The sequence below is a fragment of the Pongo pygmaeus genome, chromosome 2 (genome assembly GCF_028885625.2).
Source record: "Pongo pygmaeus isolate AG05252 chromosome 2, NHGRI_mPonPyg2-v2.0_pri, whole genome shotgun sequence".
In the NCBI taxonomy this organism is placed as follows: domain Eukaryota; kingdom Metazoa; phylum Chordata; class Mammalia; order Primates; family Hominidae; genus Pongo; species Pongo pygmaeus.
Window position 1 is genome coordinate 164,036,596 of NC_085930.1, and position 17,224 is coordinate 164,053,819.

The 17,224-nt window shown below is 39.5% G+C and overlaps 1 protein-coding gene across 8 annotated transcripts in view; it reads left to right on the forward strand.

The window, feature by feature from the left end:
- MME (membrane metalloendopeptidase) overlaps positions 1-17,224 on the forward strand; it is a 106,235-nt gene that overhangs the window by 23,093 nt on the left and 65,918 nt on the right. For all 8 annotated transcript variants that reach the window (XM_054480049.2, XM_054480050.2, XM_063661310.1 and 5 more), the window contains one exon: positions 16,304-16,465. In XM_054480049.2, coding sequence (XP_054336024.1) covers positions 16,304-16,465 — 162 coding nt within the window. The remainder of the gene's footprint in view (positions 1-16,303; positions 16,466-17,224) is intronic.

Here is a 17,224-nt window from a genome sequence, read left to right on the forward strand (position 1 = left end):
CATTTGATAGAAGTACAAATGAATTCATGTTTACTCAGTTTATCTTTTCACTATCCTAGATAAAAACTCAAAATGAATCAATGAGTTCTTATCTTAAAACAATATGTTTTGTTTAAACATTTCTCAGCGGTATAATCTTCCTTTAATCTTACATTTCTTCAATCCAGAGGAGTCCAACTACAGTGCCTTCACCGTGAAGCTAATGAAAAGGGAGTTGGTCCACTGCATAGACTAGACTAGATGATTGCGAAGTTAAATTGAAGTCACTGAGCAGGTACCCAATAGCCAGCAGTGGATTTGTTTCTCTGTTCTTGATGCTTAAGTAAAAACAAGCAAGCCAAGTATAAAATGGTGGATATGGCCCAGGCCATATCTTCTAAGGAATTTTTTTTGTTGTTGTTAATCAAGGCTTCCCTGAACTTCAAAGAAATTCTTATTTAAAGAACTCCAAATCATTAAAGACTTCTAATAAGATATACTTGAGGATCCAGTAGTTACTTAAAAATACTCCCAGAAAAAAAGCTTTTGTTACATTCTTTGGCCTAATTTTCTGGAATAACGAAATTAGCTGAATGAAATTAGGATGTTTCTGATACTTCTGCCAGTTTGACACTAAATGAATTATTTCCAAAACACATGTATGTAGCAATATTACTAACTTAGAGGCCAAAAAGCAAAATAGTAGTAATTGTGTTAGTGACAGAAATAATTTTTTTCTTTTTCTCTATATATATTTTTTTATTATACTTTAAGTTCTAGGGTACATGTGCACAACGTGCAGGTTTGTTACCTATGTATACATGTGCCATGTTGGTGTGCTGCACCCATTAACTCGTCATTTACATTAGGTATATCTCCTAATGCAATCCCTCCCCCATCCCCCCACCCCACAACAGGCCCCGGTGTGTGATGTTCCATTTCCTGTGTCCAAGTGTTCTCATTGTTCAGTTCCCACCTATGAGTGAGAACATGTGGTGTTTTGTTTTTTGTCCTTACCATAGTTTACTGAGAATGATGGTTTCCAGCTTCATCCATGTCCCTGCAAAGGACATGAACTCATCCTTTTTTATGACTGCATAGTATTCCATGGTGTATATGTGCCACATTTTCTTAATCCAGTCTATCATTGTTGGACATTTGGGTTGGTTCCAAGTCTTTGCTATTGTGAGTAGTGCTGCAATAAACACTTGTGCATGTGTCTTTATAGCAGCATGATTTATATTCCTTTGGGTATATACTGAGTAATGGGATGGCTGGGTCAAATGGTATTTACAGTTCAAGAAAACCTAGGCAATACCATTCAGGACATAGGCATGGGCAAGGACTTCATGTCTAAAACACCAAAAGCAATGGCCACAAAAGCCAAAATTGACAAATGGTATCTAATTAAACTAAAGAGCTTCTGCACAGCAAAAGAAACTACCATCAGAGTGAACAGACAATCTACAGAATGGGAGAAAAGTTTTGCAATTTACTCATCTGACAAAGGGCTAATATCCAGAATCTACAAAGAACTCAGACAAATTTACAAGAAAGAAACAAACAACCCCATCAAAAAGTGGGCAAAGTATATGAACAGACACTTCTCAGAAGAAGACATTTATGTAGCCAACAGTCACATGAAAAAATGCTCATTATCGCTGGCCATCAGAGAAATGCAAATCAAAACCACAATGAGATATCATCTCACACCAGTTAGAATGGCGATCATTAAAAAGTCAGGAAACAACAGGTGCTGGAGAGGATGTGGAGAAATAGGAACACTTTTACACTGTTGGTGGGAGTGTAAACTAGTTCAGCCATTGTGGAAGACAGTGTGGCGATTCCTCAGAGAATAATTTTAATAATGTTTGAGTGAATCAAATATACAAATAGTATTGTGATGCAGTATACCCACAATCATTAACTCAACTATGAATTACTCAAAGCACTGTAGATAATAGTCTAGCAAGGATCTGACAATATGTTGAGAAGAAATGATGCACATGAAACCTTGAAAATCGCCTTAAAGAAACTCATATCATGCAAATATGAATCTTTTAATAGCTACTATAAAATAGTAGAGCTGAGTGCTGTGGCACACACCTGTAGTCCAGCTACTCAGGAGGCTGAGGCAGCAGGATCACTTGAGCCCAGGAGTTGGAGATTAGCCTGGGCAACGTAGCAAGACCCCATCTCCAATAAATAAATAAATAAGTTAGTAGCAATGGGTGCTATGAAACTTTTTGATGTAGCTTGGATATTTGTCCTCGCCCAAATCTCATGTTGAATTAATCCTCAGTGTTGGAGGTGGGGCCTGGTGGGAGGTATTTGGATCATGGGGGCAGATCCCTAATGACTTGGCCCTGTCTTTGCAATAGTGAATGAGTTTTCATGAGATCTGGTTGCTTATAAGTGTGTGGCACCTCCCCACCCACTCTCTTCCTCCCGTTCTTGCCATGTGAGATGCCTGCTCCTCCTTCACGTTCTCTCATAAGTAAAAGCTCCCTGAGGCCTCCCAAAAAGCAGATGCTGGTGTTATGCTTCCTGTACAGCCTGCAGAGCCATGAGCCAATTAAACCTCTTTTCTTTATAAATTACTCAGTCTCAGGCATTTCTTTATGGCGTTGCAAGAACAGCCTAATACATTTTGCATGGTGCATATCAACTATGGTAATAAAGTGAAAACAAAGAAGTGGGAAGCTTTGAAAAGTTGACAAATTGAGTTCCATATGGAACTCCAGCTGTAGGATCAGTCCCATTCCAGGCCCAGGTACTCACTGGGGCCAAGGTCAGTAGCTCAAATGTTCCACGTCCAGTCAGCCCTACTCCTGGTGATCTGCCTCTGACCCCAGCTCTAGTAAGTGGGTTTCTGCCTTCTCCCGTGGGGATCTCACTCCTGGCTCATTCCCCACTTCTGGAAAATGAGTTTCTTTTTTTCTTTTCTGTCTTCTGGGACTGAAATCTAGCTTAGCTCTTAATTTACCTCATGACCTTTTGCCAGACCACGAAGAACTGAAGTTTCCTTGGATCAACACACACCATCTGCTGGTTATAGCTCCCTCCTCACAGCTGCCATGGGTGCCCTCCCTGTGTGACTTCTTTCTGTTGCTTGTAGCTGGAAACTTCTTCTGCTGATGGTCCTTTATAGTTTAACTAAACCGGGATTCAGTCTCACTGGGTTAGTCAAACCACTTCTACCAGAGCCCAGTTTATGTGAATGATGAATGTTTTACATGGAAAAAAAATGTTTCTTCATTTACTGAGGAAGGAACAGCTTCACTGATTTTGTATGCCAACACAGACAGCCAAGCATCCTGCTTATCCTTCACCTATCAGCCATCACACCTATTAATTTTCAAAACCTAGGAGGGGGGAATTGGTCTTTTGTTTTGTTTATTTAGTAAAAGGAAATCTAATTATGTGTTAAAAGTTAAAAAAATTTTAGATCCTGCCTATATGACTTTAAAATGAGCAATAAAAGTCATTTTTTATTCAGGGATAGTAACAGGAAAAAGAAGCTAGTATCAGAATGTTTTAAGATTCTGATACAGTGCATGTGCAGGTTTTAGTTTACAAATAGCAGATGGTGATGATTTACTATAAGTACATATAATTAATTGAGAATGAAGGATCCTTTTCAAGTGTCCATTATGGGCTAGTCATTGTGCTAGGGATAGGAATCAGAATCCTTTCCCTGGGTGGGGGTATACTTAAAATTATTGCTTTTGTATTCTGTGGATTACCTTGAAATATACCTTGAGTCATTTCTCAAAAATTGTGCATACCATACCAATCTGATAACTCATTGCACTGTTGATCTGAGGCTTCATCCCCTCACCTAACCACATGGTCATCCATTTTGCAGTCCACAAGAGCCCTTCCTGGATTCATGGAAAGAACTTGCTCGCACTTAGGCTTGAGAAAGCATAAGTCAACTTGGCAGGGCATGTGTTAACAAGATGATTTAGAACTTTGCAACCAGCCAGAACCATAAAGACAGCTTGTAATGAAAGTAAAGCTGTTCTCATGAGATGCCCATGATGAGGGCTTCTAGGGCAAGGCTGCCGTTTCTTGCAACCTCAGCAAGAATGAGGTCTCTTTCCCATGATCATTTCCCTCCCCTTCACTGGGCAGGGTGACAAAGACCAGGCCTCTGCTCCCACCAGTGAATAACAGGCAGGGCGCCCAGCATGCCAAAACCTTGAGACCTACCTCTTCCTCCTTTATCCCTTCTTCAGAGGGTAGCCTACCTGTCCACACCGGCAGAGAGTCACTCTGCATGCCAGTCCTCTTTCGGTTGCCTCTTTTGTCAAAAACGTCACCTACTTTCTCTGTCTGGGACACAGCTCAGAACCTGACTCAAATATTTGTTGAATGGCCAGAGGAATGAATGAATTGCCCTCTCTCCTCTACCTTCGACTGGTAGCTCCTCCTTCATTCCCAGAGCACCCTATACACTACCTATAACTCATATCCCACTTGTTATTAGTTGTTCAATGTCTGGTTTTTGTCCACTAAAATGTAAGTTTTGACTGTTTCTATTTTATTCATTATTCTATTTCTAGCACCCAGCAATGTGTAAGTTACCAATAAATATTGATTGAATAAATATACTCTCAGGTTCCTTATCTTGAAGTCACAAAACTATTGATGCCTATGCAAGGTGACTTGTAAGCATACCTAATACACAAATATAGCTGCCGCAAGGAAATGTTTTCAGTCTAGCTAGGTCCTGCTTATGTAAGTCAGATTTCTCAGTTCAGTATTTCTGTATCAAGCCTCCTAGGTTTAGCCCCTTTCTGTCTGATCCATCTTCTTTGCTAGCAATAAAGTCAATTACTCTCTTCTCAGTTGTCTAATTCACCTTGCTAATTCTACCCTCCTAAGCTAGAACGAGGTTAATGAGGAAACAGTTTCTGGATGTGTTTCTTTCCCACTATTTTTCTGTTTAAGGGAAAATTTCAACTAATTTTCTACTTGGGTGTAAGCATTTCCAGCTCTCTAGGAGCAAAGTCTCTATCAGTCTGGTTTTTCTTTTCCAACTGTGGTTTGTTCTGAATTCCTCCCTTCTCAATAATTTATTTCTTCTCTCTTTTAACACTCTGTATTCTTCTTCTCTTGAACACCATTGTTGAGCTAAGTGTTGCTGTTCTTCAACAACCACCATCCTCTAAAACTCCTCTGTCCCTGCTCACTTCATTCATAACACACAAATTCAAATTCCTAGCCAGCTCACGCATACATGCATAAACTCACTTATGGAAGGACATTACAAGAGACTCCTTACCTCTAGGTTAGGAGGAGCTTTACTTATCAACTGAATAAAGTAGGAGCTTTACTTGTCAACTGAACACTGAGTAAGTTTGAGAATTGAAGATGAGACCTGAGCATCACAAAACAACCTTTCATATCTAGATATAGTTACCATCTAGGAGTTCACGTGCATTATAAAAGAAATGGTCTTGTTTAAGATGAAACCCTGCAAGCTCTGTGAGGGCAGGGATTATGTCTGTTTATCACACCATGGTATGTTCAGTTCCTAATAGTGTCGGGTATATAGAGGCCATCAATATTTGTTGAAATTAAATGAAAAGTTTCAGTCTTTTCGTGCTTCACAAGAAGAAAATCTTTTGGAGAAAGCCAATGATTTAACATAATCTTCTGGATCTTCTATGATAGAAAATAGCTATTTACTCAGTAAAAAATATAAACATATGGAGCCATATACTGCCTTGTGCCAATCAAATGTTTGGTTTATTAATAGTTACTAAATTTATTAGTGCTCTCTAGAGAAGAGGCTGTTTAGAATTTGATTTCATTTTAGGCAGCATTCGAGAGGCACCGTCGACTCAGCTTTCCTCTGGCTGTTGTCTTTTTGTACCACTCCCTAACCAAAATTGATGCAAAGGCAGGATGCTTTGAGTTACTCTCAGTAATTACATATTATTGAAGTTGGCTGGTTATTCTTGACCGACAATATGATCCAAAATAACACAATGTTTAAACAGAAGGAACATGGGTGTGGAGCCCCATTGCTCCCTCTTCAGAGATGTCTGCCAGGGTCCAGGGAACTTGGGATCTACCTGAAGAGGGTTACTAAGGGAACAATGTAGCCTTTTCATGACCTTCTATAGCTTTAGTTTAAAAAAGGAACATTATCATCATTTGCTAACATTATAATCAACAGCAGGTCTGATAACTCATTTTAAGTGATATATTGTATTTAAATTACAGTATAATTCCTAATAGCTTTTCGCCAGCAGAGTCTTTCAGGATTCAAAATGCAAATTGCACCTGAAAAAGAAAAATTATTTTTAGACTTATAGCACTTTAACTTAACTGTAACACAGTTAGAGTACTTTTTATTATTATTATTAATAGAATATGTTTCGGTTGCAAATTCTGGAGGAATCCCTATTGGAAAATAATTGCCAGTCCTCCCTTGGCTCTGAGCCATTCATTGAAGTGGACTATGAGATAAGACTGAAGAATATCACTAATTTCGGGAGTGCCAACTGAAAATTATTATTGTGAATCCATTAGACATGAGATTTCTGTGATTATCTCAATGAGTTCTAAAATCCAGGGCCAAATGAGGTGAAAAAAATTTGTATGACTGTATACATGTTATAGAGCAATTAATATTTTAATTGGGTGTCAAGAAAAACAGTGGTTGCTCTATAACTTAATTTGGGTTCCTCTGCCTCTCTGCAGAGTTTCTGAAAATTTTTAAATGTTATTTGGAGTTAAGGCAGAATGATACTGTGGAAAAAGCATCAGCTTAAAATTAGACCTAGGCTCAGCTTTAGATGAATTCCTTAAATTTACATTGGTGACCTTGAGTTTGTAACCACTCCATACCTAGATTTTCTTAAAATAGGAGTGATATGTCCTACTTTATAAAGCAGTTCTAAGGAAGAAAAATGATTAAAACCCAAGGCAGTTTCACATAGTATAAGATCCCAGACGTTGGCCACCAGGCTTCTTGAGTTCAAACCACAGCATTATCCTTTGCCAACTATGTGAACTTGGGCACAAATTACTTACCCTCAATTTCTATATTTGGAAAATGGGGACACAAATATAGTTACCCTACAAGGTTAAAAGAAAACAAACATTAAAGAAAGCATTTAAAAAACAGCCAGCATGAAGTTGGCACTTGGCGTTTGACATATGTCAAGTGTTGGCTTCTATTATTATTATTATTATTACATTTAAGCGTCTTTGGCTAAACCTTAATGAAAATCCTGTAATTTACATTGTATATTTAAACCTGATAGTGAATTTATCTGATAGCAAATGGATTCTAGGTTGATTATTCATATGCTTGTACCTATGTGTGTATGCATATTTGTTGTATGTATAAGACCTATGCATTTAGGATAAATTAGTCACATGTATATATGAAATATAGTTATAAACTAATTACTCCTCAAACTACAACAGCAAAAATAGGTCTCCTTACTTAAGAGTACAGCTGTACAGAGTAAATTCACTATGCTTGGAAACTTATTTCATATCTATTTGTTAAGTCGGCAGCTAGTTTCTGAACAGTTGTATAGTGATGGTTTCTTGGTACTCACCAATTAGACAAGTATAAGTCATGACCTTGGCTTTCTTGGAACGTAACCAGTGGTTGACAGGGAGTGTTTGAGTTAAATGAAAACTAGCAGTCCAGTTTACACTCAGCATCTGGTATCCCCCACTCTCCATCTTTCTTCAACCAAGGCATCACAAAAGCAATTTGGGGGCAGGGATTTTCATTTAAAAATGGAGAGTGGATTGTGGAAGCATCCTGAGTGTTTGTAATGAAAGCCATTTGGTTTTTATTAGCATTAGAGTCTACGTGCTTGCTAGTTTTCAGTCATTTTCTCTTCAAGAATGGTTCCCCAGATTCCAGTTTTCACATTGCTGCCTTTTGAATTGAATCCTTTGTGACCCGTTGTGATTACATTGCATTTTCCTTGGGTTCTTTTAAAAAGTTCTGACTTTCTCTGAATTTTGGTTGGAGGGATGGTGGGAGGAGGGTGGCAGCAAGGGAATAGGGTCACTTGTACTTTCAGAATGTTGTCAAAAGAGATTTTTAAATTGTCAAAAATTGCCTAGAAGTAATATCAAGCTTAGTGTCTGCTAATAAAGCAAGCATTTACAACAGAAGTTTCGGTCAGAAATGGGTGTCCTAAGGTCTTTACAAAAGAGCATTTGCTCCTGGGTTCCCCAACATTTCTCTGACCTCTGTTGGACACTTCTAGAACAGTTATAAATCAGGCTAATTATAATGATGTTAGGATACTGGTGTTGTGTGTTTGGGGTTAGGAAGCTGAGAGCTTAGGCAGTTTGAAGACAACAAGCTGAAAACAGCTTTGTTCATATACCAATCCCTAAACCTTAATTCAGTGCAGATTAAGAATAGTCAATGGAGGGACCGGGTGCAGTGGCTCATGCCTATAATCCCAGCACTTTGGGAGGCTGAGGCGGGTGGATCACGAGGTCAGGAGTTTGAGACCAGCCTGGCCAACATGGGAAACCGCGTCTCTACTAAAATACAAAAATTAGCCTGGCGTGGCAGCGGGCACCTGTAATCCCAGCTACTCTGGAGGCTGAGGCAGGAGAATTGCTTGAACCTGGGAGGTTGAGGTTGCAGTGAGCCGAGATCATGCCATTGCACTCCAGCCTAGGCAACAGAATGAGACTCTGTCTCAAAAAAAGAAAAAAAAAAAAAGGAATAGTCAGTGGAGGAATTTTGTCATGGCACCGGGGGTATATATGTGGTATGTATGTTGTAAATAGATGCCTAACCTATTTAAAATGTGGCTAATTTATAGTGACCAAGAGTTTTTAAAATAGAGTAGTAACTGAGAAAGAAATGATTTGTATCTTTTTCCCACTTAATTTTCTTTCCTGTTTTGTACACTTTTTCTAGATGCTTCAAAAAGACCCAAAGAAAAAAGGAATATAAGCACAGTCATTACTCATTATTTGTGGATTCTGTGTTTGCCAATTCACCTACTCCCTAAAATGTATTTATTACCCCCAAATCACTACTTGCAGCTCTCTCACAGTCATTTACAGACATGCACAGACTGGTGAAAAAACTTTGAGTCTTTCTACACACATGTACTGAGCTGAGATTGAACAAGGGAACTATAGACAAGGATCCTTTTTGTAGTCCATTTAGTCAACATTTTTTGCATTTTTTTGCTTTTTGATGACTATTTCACTGTTAAAATGGTCCACAACCATAGTGTGGAAGTGCTATCTAGTGTTTTGAAGCACAAGAAGGCTGTGATATGCCTTACAGAGAAAATATGTGCAATGGATAAACATCATTCAGGCATCAGTTATAGTGCTGTTGGTGTGAGTTAAATGTTAGTGCATCAACAAAATATATTAAATAAGGTGTCTTTAAACAGAAACACACATAACACAAGGCTGTGTATTAATCATCTGTGTGACCAGAAGCTCACAGGAACCTAACCTTGTATTTCCCCTAGGGTCAATGATTCAGTATTCACTAATTCAGTGTAGTAGTGACTTTATATAGAACAAAACTCATATAAATAACTAGAATAAACCACACTTGTTTTTTAATTCCTGTGAAATAATTCATATGGGAAATCATCAAAGACCTGCTAAGTAATGATGAACATTAAAAAAATTAAACCCGGCCGGGCGCCGTGGCTCATGCCTGTAATCCCAGCACTTTGGGAGGCCGAGGCAGGTGGATTACCTGAGGTCAGGAGTTCGAAATCAGCCTGGCCAACATGGGGAAACCCCGTCTCTACTAAAAATACAAAAATTAGCCAAGCATGGTGGCGGGCGCCTGTAATCCCAGCTACTTGGGAGGCTGAGGCAGGAGAATCGCTTGAACCCAGGAGGCAGAGGTTGCAGTGAGCAGAGATTGCACCATTGCACTCCAGCCTGGGGGACAAGAGCGAGACTTCATCTCAAAAAAAAAAAAAAAATTAAACCCATATAATAGTACTACAGCACAAAACTTTATGCTATCTATTTTGTTCATTTGCTGTTTGTGACTATCATATTTATGTCAACTTTCCCATTTTATTGACAATTTCCCCAGGAGCACTTGAAAATGTAGAAATTTCTTTAAACCCTCCCCTCTCCACCAGAAAACAAGCCTCCAGGGAATGTACATATATAAATATTAAAATAGTTGTTGTGTATAGTGCCCAAAATCCTATTTTCAGTTAGCAAACTATTGGTAATGTTGGAAAGTCAGGCATGCAGATAAGAAAGGGGAGATCTTGTGGCTTGGAGGCCTTTCAAAGGCAGACTTAAGGTTGCGTCTTCTTAAGGGAGACATGTAGTGGGGTCCCATGTAACTGGAATTTCACCATGTCTAATCGTGTCTAGCAGACCGATGGAATGCTGTGCCTCAAGTTTCTTCTGAGAGGCCTATGAGCCTCATGAGATATCAACAAAAATATTCCTTGGCCAGCAGAAGAGAGAAGTGATTTTGAATATAGTACAGTTTTTGCTATTATAATCACTCCAAAACCAGGCCTGTTGGTGCTTGTGGTTCTTGAGAGAGGAGGCCATGGGGGTAAAATTCAAGAGACCTGTTTATCTTAAGAGCCCTCCTCAAGACTTGAGACAATGAAAGATGAGGAAGGGAGGTATTTTCCCTGCATCATCCAGCTTCAGCACCAAGCGGGAACTGGATCATGGGTGGTGTCTGGGTAGGAGGCTGTGGAGGCTAAAGTCAGTGGAGCAGAGTGGAAGCCTTGGGGTCGTGGGCTTATGCATGAGACACATTTGAGGTTCCCTGCAACACTTTGCCAGCCAATTATAAGAGACTGAAGTCACTGCAAAACATAGGTTGCCATGATGTAAGCCCATTTGCATTTGCAGACTGAAAAGGCAAAAGGAAATATTCCTAATTCAAGTAAGTATGGGACTATACTTTTTTGATATTGGATCTGTTGGTCCTCATTTCCATGTTTCTCAATTGTCTAATGTGATGGTTCCCCCTGACTGCACATTAGACCCACTCTAGAAAACCTTAAAAAAATGTCTGGACCCCCTCCAAAGATTCTGATTGAATTGATCAGGAGTAGATTCTGGGCATCCGTGTGTCTAAAAGCCTTCTCAGATGATTCACATGTTTAGCCAGGGTTGACAAGTACTGCCCTAAAACATATTGCTGAGATTTTTCACACTCCATTTTCCAATGTGCTCCAAAGATAGCTTAGGCAGGAACCCTGCTACATGGCCACTTCAAAAAGATGCACCCCTGGATGGGCCTTTGAGTGCGTCCACCTAGCGTGGCCTCCATGCCACTTTCCTGTCTGGTTACTCCACTGTGAAAAATTCATCTGCGGACTCTCCAAGTCCTCATGCTGTACATTGTCCTGCCTTTGTCCCAACAAGAAATGTTGGTGATAAGTCCGACAGTGGGGAGGCTGTGGCTGCAGAGTGGCAGGAAAGAGAATGAGTAAAGGAGAAGGCAGGGCAAAGGAAGAGTAAAAGGGTACTTGAAAAGGAGTGGAAAGGAGGGCTGTGCAAGGTGCTGCTTCTCACATGCTCCCCACTAGCCTTCTGCATTCAAAGCAGGAAGGGAAGAGTGTGGGCTCAGAGCCATACATGCTTAAGTGCAAGCCTTGGGGCCCCATAATTTACTAGCTGCTTAATCTTAGAAAAATTACTTAATCTTGTACAACTAAAAAGTGATGGAGCTCTGGGATTCAGAACTGGTCTGTCTGGCTTAAAAGAGCCCAAACGTTTTTCCCAGCATATACGACATCTCCCAATCCATACACACACAATAGACTTTTCAGTGAGGAATACAGTAATTAATAACTTCCCAGATGGTAGTTGAACTTGTTTTTAAATTCCTATAGTCAAATAAGTTGGGAGAATGTTACAAGAAGATTAGCTAGAAAGAAAATGGTGTCATTTATTATCAGCTCGAAACATTCAGAATTGTCATTTGTAAGAAATAAGCTCATTATTAATAGAAGAATACTTCTCTTGTCTTTATGTGACCATTTTCTTAAATTAAAAATAAACTTTTTTCCCTTATTGCAAAAGTAATGCATGTTCATCTAATACAAATTGGAAAATAAAGGTAAGCAAATAATACAAAATTAAACACATTCATAATCCCTCCACCCAAATCTAACTACTGTAAATATGTTAGTATATATCCTTCTAGATTTTCTGTGCTTTTATACAGATTTAAAAAAATCATAGTATATGCTCTTTCACTTTACAATATCTGGTCAACAACATTCCATGTCAATACATTTGCCTTTATTACATTATTTTTTTATATCTGCTTATTAAGATGAACAATTTAGTCTGATTTTAAACCACATTTGTTTACCCAGATGTCAGAGACCCACAGATAAGGAAACATCTGAAGAGCCCAGGTGTGGCTATGTGGAGAGGTTGAGTAATTCAAAACAAAGTACAAAACATGAAAACAATTACAACCAGTTTGACAGTTGTACGTCTGTTTCCTACGGCCTTCTACCCACAAGTCTACCACTGACTTCAAAGAAAAATCAGCACAGAGGAGGTCCAGAGGATAAGGTGCAAAACGAGAATCAAACTCACGATAAGAGATTAAAGGAAGGTTGATCAAAGACCCAGCATAAAAGTGGTAGCCTGTGACTTGCCTTGGCCCATGGCCCCAAAATATTCAGCAGAACAGAGAGCGCTCTTTGAAGTGATTGGATGCATCCATGCTCAGACAAGCTCTCTGGTCAAAGGGAAATTTTAAAGAGTGGCCCTGGAAGGAGTTAGCAAAGTTGCCTCTTCCTCTCTCTGCTCTGCACATCCCTCACAAACCGAATGTTATTTCTTTGGTTTGTTGTGCAGATGCAAGTAATTTAACTGTATTTTTTGCCTCCTGGGAGATGTGGGAAGTACAGTTGCTTTTACAGGATGGAGAATTTGCACTCATGATCAGAGAACTGAAACCTCCAGCCATCCTTTTTATTCAGAGTGTTTAAGGACCGGTGGTATTTCCAAATAGGCAGTAGGGCTTGTTCATGCTCTCCTTGTTCATTCTGCTTGTTCATTACTTGTTCACTACTTTTCTGAGTAGAGTTTATTGCTCTGTGGTGTCGTGACAGAAGCTTTCATTTCCCCAGAAAGAGGAAGAAAACAGAAGTGCCCCCTCCAAATGGCATAGCCTTCACAACATTCAGTTTAAATGTTTTTAAGTATCTTAAAAGAGAAGAGTTATATATTGCTTAGTGTGTTCTTAGAATGTCTGTAGTTAGCACTTCTTTCAGGCTCTAGTTTTCTGGTTTTTCACTTTACATAATAATCCTCCATGTATTTAGGATCTTTATTTTTCACCTTTCCCGTTACCATATTTTTATTTCCTTCAAAATTCAAGGGAATTGCTTTTTCTCTCTACTTTTTTTTAGATCAGTTTCCTAGTCTTTAACTGAGGTGTTAAAGTTGGAGTTTTTACTGGCAAGTCTTGACTGAGCACAGTGTTAGGCTCTGTGAGAGAGAATATGCATTTTCTATTTTCACAGAGCCACAGTCCAGGTGAGGAGATAATGAATTTGCATGCAAAAAATGAATATGTTGTGAGCTGATACAGATTTTTGTCAGGCCAGTCTTTCATAAAGAAGTATTTGGAATGGGCTTTGAAAATGCCTGAAATTCTAAAATGAAATAATATGAAATAATATTTATTAGTACGTGTAGGGGCTGGGTAACATGGTCAAAGTTACAGAGGCAGAAAACCATAAGATGTCTCACAGAAACTGAATATACTCATTTAACTGTGACAGATGGCTCATGTAAGAAAGGAGCAAAGGAGAAGCTTCATTAGTTCTATTAGTGTTAGAATGCGCTATGGAATCTGGATTTTATTATGATCGCAAAAGGATGGTATTGAAAACTTTGGAGTGGAAAATGACATTCTGAAGTGTTATGAGAATATGAATCTGCCTGTGGAGCACAGAATGGACATGGGTAAGAAGAGGCCTGGAGCCACAACTTTGTCAAAAGGGCACAAATAGAGTCTGAGAGAAAGAGGGCTTGAGACAGAATGGAAACAATGGGAAAAATGGAATGGACTCTGGAGGCAATGAACTGAGAACTGATCTGACCTCTGTGGCAAGGGGAGAGGAGGTGAGTGATGGGCTGTAAGAGAAGGTGGTAAGAAGACTCATAGATGATTCAGTCACACATAAACATAATTGCACCCCTGTTACCTAGGTGCTAGGTGATACAAAGAGATTAATCACATCAACAAAATGGTTAGATAGACAGAGTAGGTATTTACAATGAAAAACTCAAAGTAGTCTCACATTGAAGACAGAGTGAGGCAATGAGCTCTCAGGAGTCAAGAGAAATATTCCTTGAAGTTTGGAGTCACATAAGCATCAGGGAAGAGATGGAACATGAGCTGAATGTTGAATGATGGGTAGAATTTGGAAAGAATGACAGAGGCAATCAAAGCTGTGGGATGAGGAGGTTAAAGCAAAGGCACAGGACTAGGAAAACACAAAGAGTGTTTGTGACACATTGACGAGGTCCATCTGGTTGGAACAGAGTTTGCATAAACCACCAAAAGAGGAAAAGGGGAAGGTAGGGTGATACATTTAATCTGGTAAAGGTTTAGAAACCAAGTTAAATATTTTATTTTTATTTCTGAGATAGTCTCTCTCTGTCACCCAGGCTGGAGTGCAGTGGCGCTGTCTTGGTTCACTGCAAACTCCACCTCCCGAGTTCAAGCGATTCTCCTGCTTTAGCCTCCTGAGTAGCTGGGACTACAGGTGCCTGCCACCATGGGCAGCTAATTTTTGTATTTTTAGTAGAGTTGGTGTTTCATCATGTTGGCCAGGCAAAGTGCTGGAATTACAGGCGTGAGCCACCGTGCCCTGCCAAGCTTTTATAATTTAACCTGGGAAATGTCAAGCCACTGACATTTTTCAGCAAGGTTGTGGCCAGTGTCAAAGAGTCTTTTGGGAAGTTTGGTTTGTGAAAGATGTGTAGAATATATCAAGATGAAGAACTGGGTGACTTCTAGTCAAAAAGGAATGATGATATAAACCAGGTACCAATCAGAATGAGAGGTATGGAAGAGGGGCAAAGGAATTACCAGTAAACCAAGGGGAAATAAAAATACAGTTTTACTCAAAGTTTCAAATCCAGGAGGCTATGATAGCAACTGTGCTGTATACTAAGGCATAAAAATCATGAGAGGACTGGTTTGGTAACAGTCCTGAGCGTTTTGTTTTAAAGAGCTGGGTCCTGAGGTTCCAGACAAGCAAACGTGCCGAAAAGGTGGTTCAAGGTGGGTGCTTGAGGCTCAGCTGGAAACCATGTTTACCATACCAAGTTTAAAAAATCCACACAGCTCAGCAATTGTTTGAAGTTTTTAATTAATTAATTAATTCAGAAAGTGAAGTATTTTCAAAAGCTCATCTGAGAGCTTATATTCTCTTGATACAGATGAATTCTCAATTGCTCTTTTGTTTTCATTGCAAAACAGTTCCACTTGTATGAGACTGAAAGTGGGGAGGGCAGGAGCAGAATTTTCTCTGTTCCGGGTGTAGACATTATGGGTACTGGGCCATATTCTCCTCTTCATTGGTAATAATTCCTATTTTATACATCTTTCTATCAATTGCAGCTCCTAGCAGAGTCAGCATCTTGATTGTAAATACTCAGTGTTGGTTGATTTGCATCTTCATCATAGTCCTGAAAGATAAAAGTGGACCTAAGAAAAACTAATAAGCTTACAGCCAGTTTTATAATGACAGACTCTATATAAATAAATGCAAATTGGATGTCAAATTTGAATTACAAAATTTATTTGAGCAAGGTCCAGGAAGTAATAACAGTGGCTTCAGATCCTTTCTAAAATGATAAAAATCCATAAACAGTCTTCCATGGCTTGGAGTCTCAGAGACATTCAAAAGTCACAGCACTTTGAAGAGCGGAGTTGGCAACTAAAGTTATCAGAGTGAAGAATGGCATGCTAACCTCAGGCGCAGGATGGCCAACTCAGAGTAGACCTCTATTTTTTGTTCTTCTGAGATAGGAACTAGCCAGAAACTTAGTTATTCGGGGGTGGGGTGGGAAGGCTGTGGGACCCAGGGTGGAAGGACCCACACAGTTCAAAATAAAACGAACCAACTATAGTGAAGGAAAAGAGAACTATACACAGATAGTATTCCTCATCCCCCTGAATTGACTTATATAAAAAAGAAAACAGAGCATCTGACAAATTGATGCAATCAAAAGGAAGCAATAAGCCTTTTTCTCCTTTTAAGACTCTTAAGAAATAAACCCATCATTTTATCTAGTGTTTTCTCTGCTCTTGCAGCTGCTCGACTGATCCAAAACATGGATGCCACCGCTGAGCCTTGTACAGACTTTTTCAAATATGCCTGCGGAGGCTGGTTGAAACGCAATGTCATTCCCGAGACCAGCTCCCGTTATGGCAACTTTGACATTTTAAGAGATGAACTAGAAGTCGTTTTGAAAGGTTAGTAGAGACTGTGTCTGTGCATCAAAGATTTCCCTCTTAATATGTTCATTTTTTAAATATACAATTGTTAGCTGTTACAAGGAATGTCACAGAAGACTAAAAAGTTAATAATCCTTCCAGGATTTGTGTACCACCACCAAGTCACTCTGATAGTGGCAGACACTGAAATTAATGTGTTGACATCACTTAGCATTCCTGCTTTCATTTGTAGGTATGCAAATGATAAAGCTGTATCATCCCTAGAGATGGCAGGTTTGGTTTTTTGTTTGTTTGTTTGTTTTTTGAGATGGAGTTTTGCTCTTGCCACCCAGGCCGGAGTGCAATGGTGCTATCTCGGCTCACTGCAACCTCTGCCTCCCAGGTTTAAGCAATTCTCCTGCCTCAGCCTCCCAGGTAGCTGGGATTGTAGGCACCTGCCATTACGCCCAGATAATTTTTGTATTTTTAGTAGAGACGGGGTTTCACCATGTTGGCCAAGCTGGTCTCGAACTCCTGACCTCAGGTGATCCACCAGCCTTGGCCTCCCAATGTGCTGGGATTACAGGTGTGAGCCACTATGCCCAGCCAAGATGGTAGTTTTATGCCATTTTACAGAAGAAAAAAAATTAAATGTTTGGCACAGAAACCTACTTCTGTAGTCTCCCTACCCAAACCCTGTGTTAAAGTCACTGTAAGATGTTACTAAGATTTGCCTTCCCAGCATAGGTATATTCTAACCTGGCTAAGGCTGTCTCCCTGGGAAGTTAAGAAATCTAG